This window comes from Lutra lutra, chromosome 1 (genome assembly GCF_902655055.1).
Source record: "Lutra lutra chromosome 1, mLutLut1.2, whole genome shotgun sequence".
NCBI classification, from domain to species: domain Eukaryota; kingdom Metazoa; phylum Chordata; class Mammalia; order Carnivora; family Mustelidae; genus Lutra; species Lutra lutra.
Genome location: NC_062278.1, coordinates 55,959,063 through 55,982,585, shown reverse-complemented (window position 1 = coordinate 55,982,585; position 23,523 = coordinate 55,959,063). Strand labels below are relative to the sequence as shown.

The following is a 23,523-nucleotide window of genomic DNA, read 5'->3' as shown; positions in this document are numbered from 1 at the left end:
AAGACCAGCTCCCTATCACTTGACTAATTGACAAACTGTATACCAAATGGCCCAATCAATGGTGTTATTTACTTCCCAAGAATTTGAAGCCAAGGAGACACAAAATGCACTAAAAAGAAGGCCAACGAACTCTGAAATTACTAGCCACAAAGAATTCCTTCACTGAAAGGAATACTTGAACAAAATATAGCTTTATCTAGGAATGATGAAGAAAAATCAATACTATCTTGGTTTATAAAGAAATCATTTATGTGTAGCTCCCAGATATCTTGGTAAATAATCAAAAATTTTTTTAAATCGAGCCCAGGAGTAAATTAAAATTATGAAGCGTCTTAAAACTTAGTAATATAGATTGCACATGTGACAATCTACAAAAGATATTTGGAATCAAATATATTTACGGTAGCTAAACTGCATAAAGTCTATATAATATATATTCTTACTTCAGATAGCTATTTCACCATACATGGTAAAGTTACCAGCTACGAGAAGATTAGTTACCCTGTGCCTTAAGAGTTCATATGAACTATAAGAAGAAAAGTCAACTCTCTCTTCAAGTGCTGTTGATAGATTATTTGGCCATAACTACACAAGTCACAAAATTTTATTTATTTTTTATTTTTTTTAAAAGATTTTATTTACTTATTCGACAGAGAGAGAGATCACAAGTAGGCAGAGAGGCAGGTAGAGAGAGAGAGAGGAGGGGAAGCAGGCTTCCTGCTGAGCAGAGAGCCCGATGCGGGGCTTGATCCCAGGACCCTGGGATCATGACCTGAGCCGAAGGCAGAGGCTTAACCCACTGAGCCACCCAGGCGCCCACAAGTCACAAAATTTTAAAGTTAAATGAGACCCTCTGCAAATCATTAAAATGGATGGTCATCAATACAACTTTCTATCTGAATAGAGAATTCAAATGTAAGTATCAAGGCAACTGTAATCCTCCACACATTATATTAATTGGGCTATGAAATCAAAGAAGTCTACATATGCATGTTTGTGCTCACCACACACCAGATGCATAGCAGATGTACAGTGAGTATCTGTTAACTGCCTTGATTCTGTGTGTGTGTGGATACAAAGAAATCTCAATGACCTGGCCAGGAATCACACAACAAAGACTCACCAATGGTTAAAATAGCAGAACAGAATCACTAAGCTATGCATCTCACTCTAAGATGTCTTTCAAAATCCAGTAACCTTTAACTTTACCCATAAGTTTAAGGCATTTGTTACTCTTAACTTGAAAGCACTGTGGATTTAGCATATATTTTCGGTGTAAACAGCACAAATTCAGGAGCCAGGAGAACTGGGATCCTACTAGCTATGTGGTTACCTCTAGTCCATAGCAGAAACTGAAGCCAAAATGATAAGGGGCCCTGAGTGGGGATAATAGGAAGAGGGTGGCAAAAACAAAAACAAAAAACCAATACCAGCAGCAAAGGCAGGGAGAGGACAGAAAAAACTGTAAACAACAGACACAAATGTTTTATAAAGCACTGTGGTCTATCTAAAAGAAATTAAAGTAGAGCAAAGAGTCTCGAAGTTTCTCCTGAAGGCTTCAGTTGACTCAAGTAATTAATATTTATAACTATGGCTCTAAGTTGTCAAGATAAGGATAATTATAAAATATAGCCTTTATTAAAAGGCAGAAATGCGTGTGATACATGCTAGGCATATTTCCATGAAAAATCTCAAAATGTAAATATGGCTCAATGACAAGGAAAATGTATGTATGTAGAAATTCATTCTTGTGTGCTTGTGTGCTATAAGGCATCCAAGGCAGAGGTGTACATTTGTGCATAGACTGATAAATATACAACGTTTGGTAAAGAAATCTGGGATTATATACACATAAAAGTAAGAGGGTATTTTGCACACAAGGCTCCTATTTAAGTACTAGTCAGAGGGTCCCAGACCTTATCACCTTGCTATTTGTATTAATGGTACTCCAAATTACTTATTATATGGGGATTTGCATTTTATGGATAAATATCAATTCCTCAATCTCCATTTCTAGGCTGGGGCCAGTGTACTTTCTAAATATAACAGAATATATGAGTCAAAGATATCGCTTCATCAATTAAGAAGAAAGAAAAGACACCAAATAAGCAGAGGTTAAATAAAGGGAGAAAAAAAACCCCAAAAGCTTTTCCTAGAGTCTCTGAAATAATCCATAAAGCCACTAGGTGTAGCTATCTGCCCAAGTAAGAAACAGCTAAGGGGATTCTTAAAAGCAAAGTTTTGTTAATGTCCCTTAAATTCAAACTTCCCTTTGATTTAGCCATAATTCTCAATAACCAAGAAAGAGTTATTATTAGCCTACTTAAGATTACAACAAAGTATCTTTTGCCACAAGTACACGTGACATCATGCAAACAGAAGATATAGAAATGTGATCCCGCCTCCTGATATAAAATAAGATCACACTAGTTAGATGCACGACAAGTGCTTTGGAAAGCTAGGTATTAGCACCAGCCTTTTCCTACCTCACAAGGTAGAAGACTGCAGCCCCACACAGCTGGATTCGGATAAATACACAGTCAACAAAAAGGGTAAGTGCACCGGTTTCATTTGAACCATACATTTCTGCCCTTGCTATTTCAAACATTTGTTGATACTCAACTCCTTCAACAAATACTCAATAAAAACCCACTATGTGCCAGTCACAAAACTGCGTACTGCTTTTAAGAAGCTTACATTTCACTTGTATGCATTATGTGCTGGGGAATGAAATGATAACTAAGGCAAAGTGTCTGGCCCTTAAGTGGCTTGTAATCCAAGTGTGGGGGACAGCTACACAGTTAAGATGTAAGTGCATGGTGGGAGAACATGGTGGGAGGGTAAGGCCTCTGAGGACAGAGAGGTAGCCTTCACTCCTTCTGGGATAAGCAGAAGTTATTAAGACAGTAACATCTAAGATATGCCTAGGAGAAGACCCCAGAACTGTGCAAATGATGTGGTAGCAGCAGGAGGAAATGTATGGAAGCAGGTGCCCTGTGTGCTGAGAAACAATGACTTTCTCAGTGCGGACGAAGAGTAGAAGCCTCGAGTGCAGTGGGAGATGAATCAAACTGAGAGAATTCTGAATTCTCTGTTAACAAAGTTTGAAAATTAGGCTGAAGGCAATGGGGAGCCAGCCAAGGTTTTCACTCAGTGGAGCTGCATGATGAGAGATAGGAAGTTAGGTAATTCTGTCAGTGGAGTGCAGGATAACCTTGGCTGAGAAGTGACTGGAGGCAGGAGACCAATTAGAAGGTTAAAAAAAATAAACCAACTGAGATGTGGGGCCCCAATTAAATCAGAGATGGTATTTGCCAGGCCCCAGTAATTGCCTGGAAGGATGTCAGGGCTGAGGGAAAGGGTCTGGACAGGGCCAGGATTTCTAAGGTCATTGAAAGCCTTTCACTGAAAGGGTTTCGGGATGGGAGAGGGCAAGGTACAGGTGCACAGGGCAGTTGTCTTGGGTGGGAGGAGAGCATTCGGGAGAAGAGGATTCTGTTTCAGAGTTCAAGGGTAAAGATCCCTCATGATGCCCAGGGCCAGTGAGCTGATTCTCACTCTTGTTCAGCCTCACCCAGCCTTTTCTACAATTGGCAGCTTTGGCCAAGTATTATTCTCTAACAGAGTACCTGAGTGATCATTTAATTTGCATTTAATAGGAGATGTTAAATGAAGCTCTGAAATGGACTTGTGCTTAAACACAGGTGAATAAAATGTAAGCATATTACATCCAAGTTAGTCCTTCAAAATGTTTTTAAGGATTAAAATAAAGCCACCCTTAATTAAACTTAAATTAGGTCAGAGAGGATCGGAGTATGGAAGTACAGCACTTGGCTAGTTGACACCAGGACCCAGCCACGGCTGAGCAGAGTACTGAGCTATCCTGGGGAGCATCACCAAATAACCCCGCACAGAATCGCATGCTCCCAAACCAGGAGAGTACATGGCATCCGGCTGAAAGGAACAGAAGTCCGGGGTTCGGACTCAGGACCCCAGGGCTACCGGGGTGACACCTGCTGCGCCTGAGTGAAGTTCTCCCATCATTCTAAGCCACGCAGTAGAGCACTAGTATGAGTCCAGAAGGGGCTCCTGGCCGTGGCTAGAAGTACCTGCCACAGTTGCTGAGACAAATCACAGCCTCCTCCTGCTTCCGGTTCCTCACGTGACAAAGTAGGTAACACCGGCACTCTGCCTTCTTCACTGGGCAATGAGGAGACAGAACGCAACAGCGTACAGAACAAGTTCTCAGCCACACAGCACAGCAGCAACCACCACCCTTCTCGTCTGTCCTCTAGTTCTCCACCCTCCTCTCTCTGTCCCAGCTCTCGTGCAGCCCACCTTCCCTGCCACCCCATCCAACCATCTCGGGGAGACTGAAGAGCCCATGCAAGTTCAGCACTGTCTGGAGCACCATGGCCTGGACACTTAGCAAGGACAGATGCCTGTCAGTCAAGCTGGGCAAAAGGACCAGATTCCCTGATCCCGGAGCCCCAGGCTGCTGGTATGTGAAAGAGGCTGGGCTGGCCAAGAGTTCCCATCAAAGTGGGCAGTGACTTCACCCAGAAAGCAAGCAAGCTCAAAAAGACCATTTGCTATTTAATAGAAAATGTAAATCTAGGATATTTCCTCATGAGATAGGTTTAGAAGTTAAAAAACTGTGAGAAGGAAATGAAAGCTTTGATGGGATAGGGGTAAGAGTTTTGGGGGGGTGGGGGTAGAGAATTCAGTGCATTTAAGCACAGTGGAATAGACAAATTAGTAGTAGCCTAAGAAAGGCACATAACAAACAGGCTCAAATGTACCAAACCAGTGGAAAAATAATTTCCCCTAGTTCACTCATGTCAGAAATTATAATAAAGACATGTGAATTTTATCAGAATGTTTGTTTTAAACTTAAAACTCAGTGTGTAAAATATGGACATAATCTTTCATTCATTTAACAAATACAATGGATCCTTGAACAACATGAGGGTTGTGAGAGCCAACGAGAGTCAAAAATCCATCTGAGACTTTTGATTCCACAAAACCTTAATTGCTTATAACCTACTGTTGCCTGGAAGCCTGACCAACTAGGTAAATCCTGACACTAGGACTTTGTCACACTATGATCTTGGAGAGGCTATGAAACCTCTTTAGCCTAGAGAGATTATCCCCCTTTATAAAAAGGGGATAATAATAAATAATAATACACCAACCTCAAAGGGTTTGTTGGAGGATGAAATGAGATAATCCATGAAGTGCTTAGCACAGTGATCCAGAAAGCATTCACGAAATGGCCCTATAAAGCTCCAGCACAGTGCGCCACGGAAGAAGGAGTAGAAGCCAGATTTGGGATCGGCTGGGGGGAGGTTGAACCATAAAGGCCCTGGATACCGCATGGTGACTGAACCCAGTCCTCCAGAGTTCAAATCCCAGTTCTGCACTTCAAAATAACTTTGAGCAAGTTATTTAGCCCTTCTCTGTTTCCATTTCCTCACTTAATGGTTTAATGTTTACTTGTGAAGCAAGAAGACTTAATTCACAGAGCTATTGTAGAGATCAAGAGTTACTCTTAGGTAATGCATTTCAGAATGATACCAGGAATGAAGGAAGTACTCAGTAAATGATAGTTCAGTGACTATTCCACAAGCAAGTGAGGAGCCCTGCAGTTTAATTCAATGTTCCTGACCTCAAGTTGCTTAACATCTTCTCGATGAATCAAGACTTGCACATTGTATACAATGAGAAAAAAAAAATTTAAAGACTTTTATTACAGAATTTGTAATAAAGAACAGAACTAAACATAATCAAGAGCTATAATGCATAACACTGACAGTAAAAGCAATGATCAGGAACAAGAGGAATCAAATTTGGCTCAACTAACCAGGAAGGGCTCCCTGGAGGAAGTGAGATATTGATGTTACAGACATGAAACAAAATATATTTAATTTTCAAGTTTCAATCATATGAAAATTTGGATATATGAACTGTTTTACTTTTGAACAGGCAGATGGTGATGAACAAAAATCAGTGAAATCTCCTTTGAAGTCAAAAGTATGTGAAGAATTTGCTGTATATAAAACCCTGTACCTCATTACCCCGTGAGCTCCATGACGGCCCAGATTCGTGACTGGGTTTGTTCTCTGATGGGACTGGGACGTAGTAAGCATTAGGTAAATACTTGCCATGTGAACTGAATGCGTGAAAAGATGGCACACAGTCACTACACTGTTCAGTTCTTACATACAAACTGTCTAGTCCCTTGATAATGGAAGTTACCATCATTTGCTAGCATCTTCTCCATTAACTTTTTATGCTAACTTAGCTACTCTGCTTAAGTCATACTTCCTACACAGTAATTTCTACCAGGTATTAAAAAGTTGTCTCCTTCTCGAGCACCTCGTCATAGAGAATAAATTATAACCGCAATTTCCTATCAGTTGTCGATGGACAAGGAGCCCTGTGTGTGTGTGTGTGCATGTGTGCGCGTGCACATGCGTGCCCTGCCAGTAACGCATACGGAATCCTGTAGGACCGATGCCTGGTAGAATTTAAGCTTTCAAGTTATGTACTGAAATGCCTAGAATAACATAGGTTAGTAATACCAGGTACCTGCAAGAATGCTCTTCAGGAGAGGTGAAACTAACTGCCTTACAGGTTTTACTTAATGAATCTTCACAGGTGTCTTGGGAGTTAGAGGCAAGTGGGTATTATTATTATTTTTTTTAAAGATTTTACTTATTTATTTGACAGACAGAGATCACAAGTAGGCAGGGAGGCAGGCAGAGAGAGAGAGAGAGGAAGGGAAGCAGGCTCCCTGTCAAGCAGAGAGGCCGATGCGGGGCTTGATCCCAGGACCCTGGGATCATGACCTGAGCTGAAGGCAGAGGCTTTAACCCACTGAGCCACCCAGGCACCCCTCAAGTGGGTATTATTATTACCTCCATTTTACAGGATGAGGGACTCTACTGTCTTATTTTTTGGTTCCAACAAAAGAACTAGGCATTGTAAAATCACAGACTTAACCTCCAATATACTTCCCACACATTTCAAAGTTTGCCTTCCACCACAACTAAACAGATACTGAGGCCTCAAACCTTCTCTGCGGCTAGGATTACTCTACCTAACTCACTACATTTTCTTTTAGTCCCCAAACCACCCTTCCTTCTGTCCTACTCAGGCCTTTCTGGCCCTGACTCAGGCCGGATATGGAGTGTGGTCCTTTCCAATACTGATCCGTGCTGTTGTCTATATTACACGTGGATTTCAGTCCCCTACACACTCCCTGAAACATAGCACTCCTGGCCTTTATTCCTTAAATTTTATTAAGCTTTGCATTTTTATTAAAGTAAAACATATAATAGTATAGATAATTTTTAGTCCTGGAGAGCACTTCTACAAACCCTCGATCGGATATTAGAAACTTCATTCACTGCCTTTTCATCTTTAGATAATAACTCTCTGATTTGAAATGTAAAGGCCTATCTCTCTTTATATAACCCCCTTCTCTTTTGCTCTTCCCAGAGTCTGACCGGAATGCTGAACAGATTGCCTCTCATGCCCTCTGTAGCCCTCTGCAGGCCTATTCTCAGCTGATCCTTTTACTGTATTTTATTGATTAAACAACTTCCATTTGGCTTCTGATTTACATATGTTTGCTAAAATCTGATGTTCATTGGTAACATTCTTTCTGTTTCCCTCACTATTAAAGGGTATTTCTTCGGGAGGCTTCCACGCTTACATTTCACCAAGTTTCAACAGAGGCCAGCTTAGTGTGGCATTTGAGCCTGTGGCGGGGAGGGGGGTCACTCCTTTATGTCTGTCCTGCTAGTTCATCTATTTTGCTTCCTCGTCCATAAGTGAAGGACAAGCAGTTTTTAAAAATCTTAATGCATTTCAACGTACCCTGGATATAAAGGAAATACATGGCTAATCATTTATGTGAAAAACAAAAGAACCAAACTATAAATACAAATTTCAGCCTTTTTATTAATCAGAGAAAAAGCTAGCACAACTGAAAACTAAGCCTGCCTCAACAACAGCAGTATGTACAAATGTACACCTAATAATGCTGCAAACTTATTATGGCAAAATCAGAGTTGATCAGAAGATTCAGGAAAAAGACAACTCAAACATTTTGTCATTATTTCCCCACTGATACCTCAAGAACCTACGATTTCTCTCTAAAAACTCTAAGAGCAGGTTAGGGAGATCCAGGAAATATTACAGGCCAAAGAAGTTTTCAATCTGGAATTTTATTACTTTAGATATTAGAATATATTCAGATATATTATTAACCTGAAAAGTTATTATTTACAGCAAGCCTATATGCATTCTATGATTTTTTTAAACAACTATTACCTATATTAAAATTTCTACATTTAAAAATACAGACTTTTGAAGATTTTTTCCTATGTAGTTAGGTTTGAGGTTAATGAACAAAGGAAAATCTCCTCCCTTTAAGAATAGTATTTCAGAATAAGAATTCTGCCATGGTATTTTAAAAAACCGTTATGATTAGACTTTCTACGTGGCCGAATTTTTGTAAAATGTCACTTTATTTGACTGGTCCTACCTAATAGTATAAACACATATCATAGTAATTGTTCCAAATGTCAGCAATATGAAACTTCTGTAACACTCTCTCCTTATCTCATTACCCTGATAATTTTCTTAGGAAACTCTAAGTACATATTTACTGTTCATCATCTGCCTATGTATCTAGGCCCCTACCATTCTACAACCATGTTTACATATTTGGAATGAGAAGATTTTGCAGGGAAAACAGATGCTAAATGAAGTCTACTGATGATATGTGCAATATGAGCTCTCAAAATGAACCATATTTAATATGTTAGGTTAAGTTTGTACAACACTCACTGCTTTATTGTTTCAGAATCTCAAGATTAGTGACCTAAATATATCTCTGAGATGAGAAGTAGGAAGCAAGAAGGAGCTACATTCTTAGAAGTGGTTCTTCAAGACCAAATGGCTGGCAACTCCTTCCCTAGCAAAGATTCCCTTTTCCTATATGGTGCCCTTCTTTAAGTAATTTACCTTTATAAACTACTTTTGCTTCAGAATTCTCAAAACAGTTCCCCTTCCTCAGAAATAAAAAGCTGACCACTGTTTAAATACCTGTGTAAAAAACCTGCTGTTCTTAAAAGGGAGATCTTCTCCCTGAAGAGAGCCCAGGAGGCAAACTTTAAGCAAAGGCAGGGGTGGGAGGGGCAGTTTTTTCTTTGACTAACATTTTTTTCTAGCTAAATTTTACAAATATTTATTTATTTATTTGCATGTGTTCCACGAAGTTAGAAAGAATGGTAACAGAAGCTGGGAAGAAAACACCATTATAGTATGATCTGTTAGAAAAGATGATGCTGACTCTCACAACACAGTACATTCTTGGAAATCATGAGTCACGCTGTGTTGAAAAGGTCAAGTGTGTATTATTATTCCAACATTCACCTTTTGGAACATGCTTGTGATACTCTATACCTAAGTGAGAGTCAGTCTGATTGCTATCAGGCAGCCATGTGTTAGAAAGCGAAATGGTTTCCGAGAATTCTATTGTGTTAGGAAGCAAAAACATGCTGAATAATAAGTATGCAAAGGTACAAAGTGACATGTTTATTTTTCTCAGCTAAAGATTAGTATAATGTAAACAACCACCAGTACACCAGTTTACACACATTCTTTTGCTACACCGAACTAAATGGAATCAAAATAATTATGTTAAATATATGGTCAACTACTATGGATCCCAAATGTAAACTATAGATAATAATGGCCTCTGTGATAGAAATATCTTACATGGTATCTTGAAAATCCCTATTTGAATTAAGAGTCAACTGTACTCTGTAGGGCATATTCCTAACTTCAAAAAAAAGTAGAATTGAGCTGACTGCTATTTTGGCCATAAATAGTGGCTCTGGTTGGGACTCAAAAGTCTCATTCTCAAGTACCTGAGCGTGGTAAAATAGAGTGACCTCAGGTTAATTTGTCTGGCCTCTGTTAAATAGGTCTGGAAAAGAGAGAAATTCCACAAATGCAAAATATGCATGGTTAACTGCTATGACCTACCCATCAAACCATACCTAAAAATGTTTTGTAAAAAGCAGCCCAATAACCACAAAGAAGAAGAGATCTCATAAAACCAAGGTCATGAGGGCCTGGGTCCTTTTCATTTTCCATTTTAAAGAATAAAACAATCTTGGAATGCCATGTTTCAAAAACAAGAGTTTGGATTTATTCAGGTACCAGAAAGACTTGACAGTTAAACTCTCATCTTTTCACTAGCAAAAGTCTCTAAGAGAACATCACAAAAGCAGGATACATTATGAATAGAGGGAATGAATCAGAGGACCCACCTACAGACCCATGACACAATAGTGGCATATGCTAATTATCTGTACATTCCATTTCTTTCTCTTAGGTTCACAAAACCACAAAAATCTGCACCTGATCTCTTAATTTGCGTCCTCTTGGGTTTATTTACACCACTTCTGCTCTACTCAAGGCACAATACAAAGCACATACAGATCTTGACCAAAACAAACAAAAAGAAAGGTAAAGTTTGCTTATGAGCTGTAAACAGTAAAACTATAGAACTAAGAGCATGAAAATACAAATGTCTGTGTTTTCAAGCCTCAGTGTGAGCACAGTGGGCAGGAATGAGGACCAGCTTACCTCTGGTGTTCCAAGAGCATGTTCTCCAGCTAAAAGCAGCATGCTCAGGCCTCCCATTTGAGTAGGATCTAAAAGTCAAAAACAAATAAATCATCGATTTATAGGCATAAAGTACATATATCCACACAGGGTCAAAAAGGAATACTAACAAAGACTCAAAATACAATAGAACCATATAGAACCTGTTATAGAAACCTTTCAAGGGGCGCCTGGGTGGCTCAGTGGGTTAAAGCCTCTGCCTTCGGCTCAGGTCATGATCCCAGGGTCCTGGGATTGAGCCCCACATGGGGCTCTCCGCTGAGCGGAGAACCTGCTTCCCCCTCTCTCTCTGCCTTCCTCTCTGCCTACTTGTGATCTCGCTGCCAAATAAATAAATAAATAAATCTTAAAAAAAAAAAAAAGAAAAAGAAAAGAAAGAAAGAAACCTTTCAAAACTCTTCATTATAGCAATAATCTTGCATATACGTGCTTAAGTACTCATACTTTTGTGAGCCTATTGTCTCACCGTTTCAAATAACACTTTCTTTGATAACACAGCTATTTATAATATGAATTATCTCCTAATGTGATGCTTCTTGCTTTACTGAATTAGGGGGAGGGTGGTTTCAATGGAATTTTTTTCTTTTTAAACAAAGAGTACTTATGCTTGATGTCTAAGAAGTTTGAGTTTGTTATTCGCAAATTGTTATTTCTACCATGTAAAATTAGGGCTGATAAAAAGTACCAGGCTATATGAGAAACTTTATTTAAAAAAAAAAAAATTATAAAAGGAGTCTTCCAAAATCTCAGGGGCTTTGTTCAAATAATCTTTAAAACTTTCAAAAACAAATTTATAATTAGAGAGTGATGTATTTTTGATATTTTCAATCTTAGGGGTATAGTGAGGTGCTTCCCCAAAATACTTTTTGGATTTGAAGTGAATCCTTTTTATATTACCAAAGGCCTTTGTTTTTATTCCTTCAACAATCAACAGAAACAAAGAGAGAAAATAAAAACAGCAAAGCGGTAAATCTACAACCCAGGGTTATGATTAAACAAGTATTAGAGAAAATAAGAAACCTATATTCCTTAAGGTTGTATTAAGCAAATTAAATTTCAGATCTGCACTGAAATAACATACATGGCAGTGCCTAACTCACTGCCTGTCCTTGCGCATATAGATCATACATAAATGCATTTTTATTTTTAGGAATCTCTCCTCAATTTAAAGTGAGAATCAGGAATACTGTTACCTGAAGTCATGGAGGGGTTTTCTCTTTTTTATTTAAAGATAGGACCTTAGGTATATCTTTGGACAAGATCTGTCAACTCATGAAGCCACTCTGATCACATCTTACATACAAATTTTTTTTTTTTTTAATTGAAAAAACAATCTGAAGTTGTTAAGAAAGAAGGAAAGGTGGGACGCTTGGGTGGCTCAGTTGGTTGGACGACTGCTTTTGGCTCATATTATGATCCCCGAGTCCCGGGATCGAGTCCCGCATCGGGCTCCCAGCTCCACGGGGAGTCTGCTTCTCCCTCTGACCTTCTCCTCGCTCATGCTCTCTCTCAATGCCTCTCTCTCTCAAATAAATAAATAAAATCTTAAAAAAAAAAAAAAAGAAAGAAGGAAAGGAAAGAAAGAAAACAAAGGAAAAGAAAAAAAGAAAGAAAGGGAAAGAAGAGGTTATTAGAGGGGAACACAGATCACCCAAAGATCAGGTGGTCAAGAAACAGCTCCATGTTGTAAAGTAGCCCCACAGAAAGATGCCATATATGGAATACACGGCAACTCTGGTTGTTGTGATGAAGCAAGGCTCTTTGTTTTTGTTTTAAAAATTCCGTCTTTAATTAAATGTGAAGTTTAAGAACTACTGTGTTTTTTAAAATAGACACTTAAATCTATTTAAAATTAAAATCAGGGGCAAATGAATTTAGCAGGAAGTAAAAATTTTAGTTTGGTTCTTTGGGTAGCTAAATTTTACTGCTGTCATTCTAGAGATCAGGAGGACTGGATGTTGGTTTCTAATAGAAATAAAAATGTGTTGGTTCAAATTTTAAAGTAAAATAGGAACATGCTTACATGACATTTATCAATGTGATTATTTGTTATGTATCAATGTGATTTTGCAAAAGTTTGCTGTATAGACAGTAAAACACAGACCAAAAAGTAACCATCATCCTTTGAATTCATACTTGCACAATGTTACCTAGAAATATCAAAAATATGCATATAGCATGCTTTGCGTTCTCTTTACCAAGACCTGTACTAAACTAAATTCTATACAACTTTCTCTCCTTGGAAATCATACATTTAATTTGGCATTATTCAAAACAGCATAATGTCATGTCACAAGGACTACTAGAAAAACAAAAGATTCCATGTTGAGGAAAAGCTTACACTGTCCTATAAAGGCCCTAGGAGGACTCCCCTAGATTCAAACAACTAAGCACCATGTTTTTTTGTTTTTTAATTGTTAGTCACCATACAGTACATCATTAGTAGGTAAGTGATTAGTATGTAGTAAGTACAACATTGATGTAGTGTTCCATGATTCATTGTTTGCATATAACACTCAGGGCTCTATGCAACAGTTCCCTCTTTAATACCCATCACCAGACTAACCCATCCCTCCACGCCCCTCTCCTCTAAAACCTGTTTGGTTCCTGGAGTCCATAGTCTCTCATGACTCATCACCTCCTGATTTCCACCCCCTTCATTTTCCCTTCCTTCTCCTAATGTCCTCCGTGCTATTCCTTATGTTCCACAAGTATGTGAAACCATATGATAATTGACTTTCTCTGCTTGACTTATTTCACTTAGCATAATTTCCTCCAGTCCCATCCCTGTTGATGCAAAAGTTGGGTATTCATGCCTTCTGATGGCTGAGTAATATTCCATTGGACATACGGACCACAACTTCTTTATTCATCCATCTGCTGAACATATCAACTCTTTCCACAGTTTGGCTATTGTGGATCCTGCTGCAGTATGAACACTGTGCTGCATGTGGCCCTTCTTTTGTTACATTGGTATCTTTGGGGTAAATACCCAGTAGTGCAATTGCTGGGTCATAGGGTAGCTCTATTTTTAAATTTTTGAGGAACTTCCACACTGTTTTCCAGAGTGGCTATTATCAATTTGTATTCCTACCAACAGTATTGAGGGTTCCCCTTTTTCCAACATCCTCCTCAACATTTGTTTTTTCCTGTCTTGTTAATCTTTGCCATTCTAACTGGTGTAAGGTGGGATCTCAATGTGGTTTTGATTTTAATTCCCAGGATGGTTAATGATGATGAACATTTTTTCATGTCTCTGTTAGCCATCTATATGTCTTCTTTGATTCTCTTTTCTCATTGTATGTCTTCTTTGGTGTCTGTTCATGTCTTCTGCCCATTTTTTGACTTATTTGTTGAGTTCTGAGTTTGAGAAGTTCTTTACAGATCTTGGATATCAGCCCTTTATCTGTAGTGTCATTTGCAAATATCTTCTCCCATTCCATGGGTTGCCTTTTTGTTTTGTTGACTGTTTCCTCTGCAGTAAGCACCATGTTTTAATTAAAGGCAAACCCATTTGCTTTCATTGTTCCGCAAGAGGCACAACTGGAAATTTCACAACAATATTATCCACTATACACTAGCTTAACAAAGACCTAACTGTGGGATTACCATGTCATAGAGCCTCACATAATGAGACAAACTCAAGGTGTTTTCCTTCTTTATTTTACTTTAAAGAACATTGTTTCTATAAAGCTGACCTATTAAGTATCTTGGTTGATGTCTAGTTCTTAAAATTTTAATTTGTAGGTACAAAAGGTAGATTAATAAACTGTCAAAAATTGTGCTAAAAACAGACATCTTTCATAGCTGTCAAAGCTTTCATAGCTTTATCTACAATTATGATTGGTTTGTGAAGAGCTATTGTATGAAAAACACCTACTGATATTGATTTAGAACTGGGAGAAAAAGGCATGGAAGACAAATGGTAATCGAAGGAATTTGGTTGGCAGCCCATCATCCATATACTCTTTTATGGTCCCAATGATAAAATGTTATACCATAAAACACTTCAAATGATATAATTTGGAAAGTCTAGAGAGTTCACCAAGGTGAAGTGAAAATTGTACAATGACAGCCAAACAAGGACAGAGCTCTGTTTTGATTCTTCTGGGGTATGTAGGAGCATCATTTCGGGTGGGGTGGAGGGATCCTCAGGCCCGTGTGATCCAGGAACCATCTTACCCAATGTCTCTGCTTTACCTAGAATTCTACTACAGACACCTACAAAGCAGTCACCTAAAGACTGTTTCCTCAGAATGCTGCCATTATATCAGACTGCATTTCTTAGCATTTATTTATGACAACACCACATACTTTGTTACATTATAAATCACACACTGATTTTTGAGCTCTGTTTTTAACTTGTGAGGATCCTCCATACTGTGTTCCCCTCATGGCTGTACCGATTTACAAGCATCAGCGCACAGGGCTCCCTTTTCTCCATATTCTCATCAGCGCCTGCTATTGCTTGTCTTTCTGATGATGTTCATTCTAACAGGTGAGTGGTATTATCTCATAATGGTTTTAATTTGCATTTTCCTAATGACTAGTAATGTTGAGCATCTTTTCATGTGCTTGGTTGGCCTTTTGTATATCTCTGGAGAAATGTCTATTCAGAGACTCTGCCGACTATTTACTTGGGTGTTTTTATTTTTGTTATACCATTGAGTTGTAGAAGTTCCTTACAGATTTGGGGTATTAACTTCTTTCAGATATGTGGTTAGAACATATTTTTACCCATTCTGTAGGTTGTCTTTTCACTCTCCTGATGCTTGCTTTTGCCATATAGAAGCTTTGCAATGCAGTCTCTCACCTGTTCACCTTTTATTTTGTTGCTTGTGGTTTAGATGTCATAACAACAACAACAACAACAAAAACCCATTACCAAAATTTATGTCAAAGAGCTTTATTCCGCTTTTCTTCTAGGACTTTCATGGTCTTAGGTGTCACATTTAAGTCTTTAATCCACTTCATGTTAATTTTTTATGGCTTAAGATATGGGTCCAGTTTTGTTTTGTTTTTTACATGTGCATATCCAATTATCGCAGCACCATTTATTGAAGACAATCTTTTTTTTTCCAAGAATTTATTGAATTGTTGGACTGTGTATGTTTGGGGTTATTTACAGGTTCTCGATTCTGTTTCATTGGTCTATCTGTTTTGTATGCCAGTACCATACTGTCTTAATGACTATAGCTTTATAGTATAGCTTAAAATCAGAAAGTATGAGGCAACCTGCTTTGTTCTTCTTTCTCAGGATTTCCTTGGCTATTCAGGGTCTTCTGTGGTTCCATACAAATTCAGGAGTGTTTTTTCTACTTCTGTAAAAACCGTGATTAGAATCTTGATAGGGACTGCATTCAGTCTATAGACGGCTTTTGGTAGTATTAACAATTTTAATTCTTCCAGGCACACAGGATTTCTTCCCACTTATTTGTGTCTTTTTAAATTTCCTTCTTCAGGGCGCCTGGGTGGCTCAGTGGGTTAAGCCGCTGCCTTTGGCTCAGGTCATGATCTCAGGGTCCTGGGATCGAGTTCCACATCGGGTTCTCTGCTCTGCAGAGATCCTGCTTCCCTCTCTCTCTCTCTCTGCCTGCCTCTCCATCTACTTGTGATCTCTCTCTGTCAAATAAATTAATAAAATCTTAAAAAAAAAAAAATTTCCTTCTTCAGTGTCTTACAGTTTTCAAAGGAATTTTACCTCCTTAGTGAAATTTATTACTATCTTCATTGTTTTGATGCTATTGTAAATGGGAACGATTTAGTTCTTTTTTAGAAAATCTGTTGTTAGTGTATAGAAATGATACTGATTTTTCTCTGTTAATCTTGTACCCTGCAACTTTATGGAATTCACTGATTAGATCCAATAGTTTCTTGGTTAAGTCTATAGGATTTTCCAAATAAAAAGTCATCTCATATACAAACAAACAAAATACATATACGAACATATAATTTTATTTCTTCTTTTCATTTCTGATTTTTTTTCTTTTATTTATTTTTCTTCCCTATTGCTCTGCTAGGACTTATAATATCATGTATGAATAAGAATGGTGAGAGTGGTGACACCCTTATCTTATTCCTGATATTAAGAGGAAAAGCTTTCTGCCTTTCACCATTAGATATGATGTTAGCTGTGGGCTTGTTATATATGGCCTGTATTATGTTGAGGTATGTTTCTTCTGTTCCTAATTTGTTAAGAGTGTTTATCACAAATGGATATTGGATTTTGTCAAATGCTTTTTCTGCATCTACTCAGAGGACTGTATGATTCTTTTTATTCTATTAATGTAATATATCACACTGATTTATTTATATGAGTTGAACCATCCCCGAATCCCCACTTGATCATGGTGAATGATCCTTTTAATGTGCTGCTGAATTCAGTCTGCTAGTATTTCACTGAGAATTTCTCAATCTATATTCATCAGGGATATTGGACTTTTCTTTCTAGTAGTGTCCCTTCCTGGTTTTTATTTTTTTATTTAAAGATTTTATTTATTTATTTGACAGACACAGATTACAAGTAGGCAGAGAGGCAGTCAGAGAGAGAGGAGGAAGCAGGCTCCCTGCTGAGCAGAGAGCCCGATGTGGGGCTCGATCCCAGGACCCTGGGATCACGACCTGAGCCGAAGGCAGAGGCTTTAACCCACTGAGTCACCCAGGCGCTCCCTTCCTGGTTTTGATATCAAAATAATGCTGGCATGTAAAATGAGTTTGGGAGTGCTCCCTGTTCTCTGATACTTCTATAAGAGTTTGAGAACTAGTGTTAATTCTTCTTTAAATGTTTGGTAAAAATTACCAGTTAAGCCATCTGGTCCTGGGCTTATCTTCACTGGGAAATTTTTGGTTACTAATTCAATTGCCTTACTTACCTTAATAACTGGTTTATGAAGGTTTTCTATTTTTTACTGATTTGATGTTATTAAGTTGCATGTTTCTAATAATTTCTCCCAGTTGTCCAGTTTGTTGGCATATAGTTGTTCATAGTAGCCTCTTATGATCCTATGTATTTTTCTGGTATCAGTTGTAATGTCTCCTTTTTCATTTGTAGTATGATAGATTTGGGTCCTTCATCTTTTTTCTATGGTTAGTATGGCTAAAGGTTTGTTGATTTTATTTATCTTTTCCAAGAACGAACTATCTTAGTTTGGTTAACATTTTCTCTTGTTTTTCTATTCTCTATTGCATTTATTTTCTAATGGAATCTTTACTATTTCCCTTCCACTAACTGCAGCTCTGTTCTTTTTCTAGTTTCTTAAGGCATAGAGTTAGGTTATTTCTTTGTGATATTTTTGCTTCTTAATGTAGGACTTGTTGCTATCAACTTCCCTCTTAGAACTGCTTTTGCTGCATCCCACAAATTCTGATATATTAGGTTTCCATTTTCTTATCCCAAGAAACTTTTTACTTCTCCTTTAATTTCTTTTTGATCCATTGGTTGTTCTATAGAGTGCGGTTTAATTTTTCTGTGTTTTCGAAAACTTCAGTTTTCCTCTTGTTTTTAATTTCTAGTTTCATGCCACTGTGGTCAGAAGATAATTGGTAGTTTAGTCTTCTGGAATTTGTTGCTCATTTTCTGGCCTAAACATATGGTTTATCCTAGAAAATATTTCATGTGTGCATGGAAACAGCCTGTAAACACTGACGTATAAATGGATAAAAAAATGGTGCCTGGGTGGCTCAGTTGGTTAAGCATTTGCCTTCGGCTCAGGTCATGATCCCAGAATCCTGGGATCAAGCCCTGCGCTGGGCTTGCTTGCTCAGTGGGGAGCCTGCTTCTCCTCCCTCTGCTGCTCCCCCTGCTTGTTCTCGCTCTCTCTGTATGTCAAATAAATAAAAATCTTTAAAAAAAATAAATGGATAAAAAAGACATGATATCTCTCTCACACACACACACACACACACACACACACACACACACACACAGTGAGATATTATTCAGCCACAAAAAAATGAGGAAATCCTCCCACTGGTGACAAAAAGGATGTACTCTGAAGACATTATGCTAACTGAAATCAGAGAAAGAACAAATGCTATATGATTTTACTTATATGTGGAACCTTTTAAAAAAAAGAAATATTAAAAAAAAAAAAAGAAATCAGACTTGTGATTATCAGAGGCAGAGACAGGGTGGAAGGAGAAAGAACTGGAGGAAAGGTGGTCACAAACGACTACTTACAGGATAAATAAGTAGTAGGGATATAATGTACAACATAATGCCTATAGCTGACACTGCTGTATGACAAACAGGAAAGTTAAGAGAATTAATTCTAAAAGTTCTCATCACAAGGAGAAATTTTTTTTCCTTTTTTCCCTTTCTTTTTATTGTATATATATGAGGAGACAGATGTTAGCTGAAGCTATTATAATCATTTCACAATATATATAAATCAAACCAACAGTCTGTAAGTCCTAAATTTATACAACAATGTAGGTCAATTATTTCTCAATAAAATTGGATTAAAAAACAAAAAAGTGTTATCACAATATTGCTCAACCTCCTTTCCCAGGCTCTACATACTGCAAATGGTTTGAAGAAAATTTGTTTATAATAAATAATGAAATAGGAACCATTTAACTCATCCTGGAAATTTTATCCTGGAAAATTTCTCTCTTGACTACTGCACTGCAATAGCCAGGAATAGAGAGCCATTTGCAGAATGAATATAAGTACTTTATTTCATGGTAATAAACGCTTTAGCATTCCTTACCACCCAAAGAGTATTAAAGGTCCCATAACAAATGGCACCATCTGGAACTTTTAATATGCCTGGCTCATACAGGAATGGGGGTGGATGGGAATTCCTTCTATGAAACAGCTGTCAGATCCATCTCAGATTTGTAATGGAACTGTTCATATTCTTGCCCTAGATGCTTCAAATCCTCAGATGATCAACATAATTATGGCTTTTTAAGTACTCACAATAACTTAGATACTTACTGGGGTAGCTTAATAGTGTGTTCATATGTGTAAGCTACTTTCTTACATTTTAAAATTCCCTGAACAATTAATCTCTGGTCTGCCCTTCCATAATGTCAATTTCAGAAATTCATATATATGTATAATGACTCTACTACTTGGTTCATACTTCCTTTAATCAGACATACACATTCTATGTGTGCTGTGTTCCAAAGCTTTCAGATATGCTATATCTTTGCACTGTTTCACACTAGCTATAAATTTTGCTTTTCTCTCACTATGTATATATTACATATGTATATAATTTATTGAAAAATAGTACCTAAATGTATTGCCTTGTCCTTAAAACAGATTAAGTAAAATACTGTCTTAACTCACCAGCCATTCCAAAGTTTAGCTGAGGCATTTCTTCAGTCTTTGCTTTCTTGGGGCTTGGCAAATCTCTCGAAGAGTCAGATGGGAAGGCCCATAGTTTCTTTCGTGGATTGACAGTGGGTGTTGGGGATTTCACAGGCTTGTTTGTGGTAGGACACCATTTGTAGCCAGGATTTGCTTTCATAAATGCATCTTTATACTGTAAAGAACAGATAACAGATTTTAATTAATATACAAACTGAAAAACTTCTAATAGTCTTCGTATCTCACCCCGCTACCATTAAATAATGAATGAAAAAAATACTTCCAATAACTACCATGGCTTTACGTAAAGAAGAATGATAATCTCAGCCCAGCGTTTAGAGACAGGACATGGACTAACCACTAGAAAACTCATTTGTGGAAGATGGGTCCAGAGGCAACACGTTTGTATCTTTTGACCCATGTATTTTTTTAAGTATACAAAAAGAGGTCTTACCATGGAAGAGAGGGAGTTATTGGTACGGGAAAGAGCAAGGGCTTTGAAGACAGAAAGAGCAGAATTCAAACTCTTAACACCTCAACTTAGGGCTAGAGTGACCAAAGATGGAGAATATAACCTTTCTGGGCCTTAATCATAGCTTCCATAAACTGGGAAAAATGTGTAGGGTTATTGTAAACTGAGATGCACCATTTGGCACCCAACTCAATGTGGGCCTCAGGGGCACATTACAAACTGTGAGTCAATACCAGAACCAGTAACCAGATTCTGCTCACTGTTTAACCTGGTAAGGATGCCAAAAAATACAATCTGTTCTTTGAAGTACCAGTGAGGCAAGTGCAGGCAAACTTAACAAAGCCGCATAATCAGCTCTGGGGTCAACAAGCTAAGATGAGTGGTGAGAAGGGGAACAAGGTAGGAAAAACTGTTTTATGACTCTTTAGTTGAGGATGCTGGACCATGTGGAGGAAAGAGCACACACACACCTCAGAGATACTGTGGGTTTGCTTACAGACCACCGCAATAAAATGAGTGTCACAATAAAGCCAGTGAAACAGATTTCTTGGTTTCCCAGTGTATATAAATGTTACGTTTACATTATACTACAGCCTATTCAGTGTGCAACAGCACTCTATCTTAAAAAAAAAAACAATAAAATATCTTAATTATAAATTCTTTATTGTTAAATAATGCTAACCACCAGCTGAGCTCTCAGCAAGCCGAAATCACTGAACACAGATCACCATAACAAATTCAATAATTGAAAAGTTGGAAATGTAGTAAGAATTACCCAAAAGTGACCCAGAGACAAGAAGCAAGCAAATGCTGTTGGAAAAAAAGGTGCCAACAGACTTGCTTGACACAGCATTGCCATAAACCTTCAGTTTGTAAAAAACTAAGTATCTGGGAAGCACCAACATCCCAGGATTTTGTAATAACCACGTGCAACTACAAATGTGAACACGCTGAGAGCTGTGACGTGTGATGTTCCAATTAATCCATCACAAACCTAACGTCTTTAACTTGGAGGTTTCAACCTTCACTGACAATTGCCTCCTTTTCCCTTTATTTTTGTGACTTTCTTATTTAACTCTTTCTGCCAACTCTGCTGCTTCCTTCCCCTTTTATTGTAATAAAACTAAGTGAAATATATTTATTGCTATTCATTATACATTGCCAAAAGCTATCTAATCTAATAAAAATTTATTTTCCATGTATTCAAATATTCCATATTGCTACCTGCTGAAAACTTTATCAATACAATTGTTTCAATCCCATAAGCTTGCCCTTTAAAATGCTTGCTCTATGTGTAAACTAATTTAGTATACATTCCAAACAGCTTTTTATTTATGCAAGAGGAAAAAAGATTCTTTTATCCTTGGTATAACAAAGTGTATATAATCCAAATAAACTTTGCATTTTTTCCACTTTAAATCATGTAAATGAAAACTGTACTGTAGGTAATATAATGCAAGTGTTAATAAACAATGGTTTAGAATTATCCCCAAATTATCTTAACTCAAGTTTTTTCTTTTTAAAGATTTATTGATTGATTGATTTGACAGAGAGAGGGAGAGAGAGACAGAGGTAGATCACAAGTAGGAGAAAGGTAGGCGGCAGGGCGGGGTGGGGGTGGTGAGGCAGGCTCCCTGCTGAGCAGAGAGCCCACTGCCGGGCTCGATCCCAGGACCCTGAGATCAGGACCTGAGCTGAAGGCAGAGGCTTAACCCACTGAGCCACCCAGGAAGCACCTTAACCCAAGTTTTCTGAATAAGCTTTAAAAAACCACAAAACAAAAATAAAAACACCTAAAAGCTGTACCTCTGCATGTTGCTACATGGGTACATGTATAAGGAAGGTAAGCACAAAATAATGAAAAACACAGTTCCACTTTTCTTACAAAAATAATTAAATTAAGGATTCAAGGCCAGAGCCAAACTAGAATTTACCATCACATAGCAGAATAACTCTAGAGGCATCAAATATGATATAAGAGACTCCCTGCTCTAGTGCATTCACCTGTATGGGGGATTTACACACAGAGCTGAAGCGGACAAATGGCCTCGCCTCCTGTCTGAAGGTGGAAAGTGACAAATGGTAGGGTGAGGTGAAAATGGAGGAACAGACACAGGCATCATTCTTGTGTCCCAAGAAAAAGCACACGGGCTGGTTTGTCAGATGAACAGTCATCTGGACAAAGGACACCGCTCCATAAAATGACGAAAGACTTTCAAACAAATTAACACATTTGTCATGAGAAATTTTTTAAAATTTGGAATTTTTCAAGAAGTCCTGGTTGTGAAAGATGCTGGATTAGATGACAGACACCAGTTAAGAGCATGAATTAAAGTCTCTGCCTTTCAACTGTTTACAATCCACAATTACTCACACCAACATTCTTTTTTTTATGCATGGTTCATCAGCCTTCACCTAGTTCAGGCACAAAAGATGGTTTTCCAAAGAATCTGTAAAAGAGGGAAGCTCCCTACGGGTTGAAGAACAGAAGTCGAGAAAATGGCCGGGAGGATGTGGGGTTTTATAGAAAATGAGAGCTGAGAATTCACTAGGAAGGTCAATACTCTGTAACTGGATTACAATATTAATCTCTCAGATCCTTAAACTTAATGTAAATGAGCAATAACAAGACAACATTCATTAGCTCAATCAGAAATATACTGAGCAAAAGCATTAAGAATGTGGGAGAGAGAGAAAAGAGTAACACACAGTCCTTGTCCTTTAGGAATTTAAAGCTTCCATGGAGATGTCATAAATTCACGTAAGACACTCTTGAACACCAAGTGAAGGCGGAGGCAGAAAGAGCCTCAGGGTATGAGGATGTCTCTCTGTCCTTAGAACTGGACACCTCATCAATCACTTGCTCTGATTCAACTATAAGAAACAACAGAAAAGCTTAATCATTTGTTGTGATGAGGTTATTAGGAAAAGGATTACAGAGAAGGCTGAGTAAGGGAGAAATGAAGAATGACAGTATATAGCATGAAGCAAATAGCTGAGTAAAACCGTTAGCATTCTGGTCAAC

The 23,523-nt window shown here is 38.0% G+C and overlaps 1 protein-coding gene across 17 annotated transcripts in view; it reads right to left on the bottom strand.

Moving 5' to 3' along the window:
• Positions 1 to 23,523, bottom strand: part of BBX (BBX high mobility group box domain containing) — a 274,710-nt gene that overhangs the window by 62,183 nt on the left and 189,004 nt on the right. For all 17 annotated transcript variants that reach the window (XM_047723582.1, XM_047723591.1, XM_047723575.1 and 14 more), the window contains 2 exons: positions 20,006 to 20,201; positions 10,669 to 10,736 (listed from right to left, as the gene is read on the bottom strand). In XM_047723582.1, the coding sequence (XP_047579538.1) occupies positions 10,669 to 10,736; positions 20,006 to 20,201 (264 nt within the window). The remainder of the gene's footprint in view (positions 1 to 10,668; positions 10,737 to 20,005; positions 20,202 to 23,523) is intronic.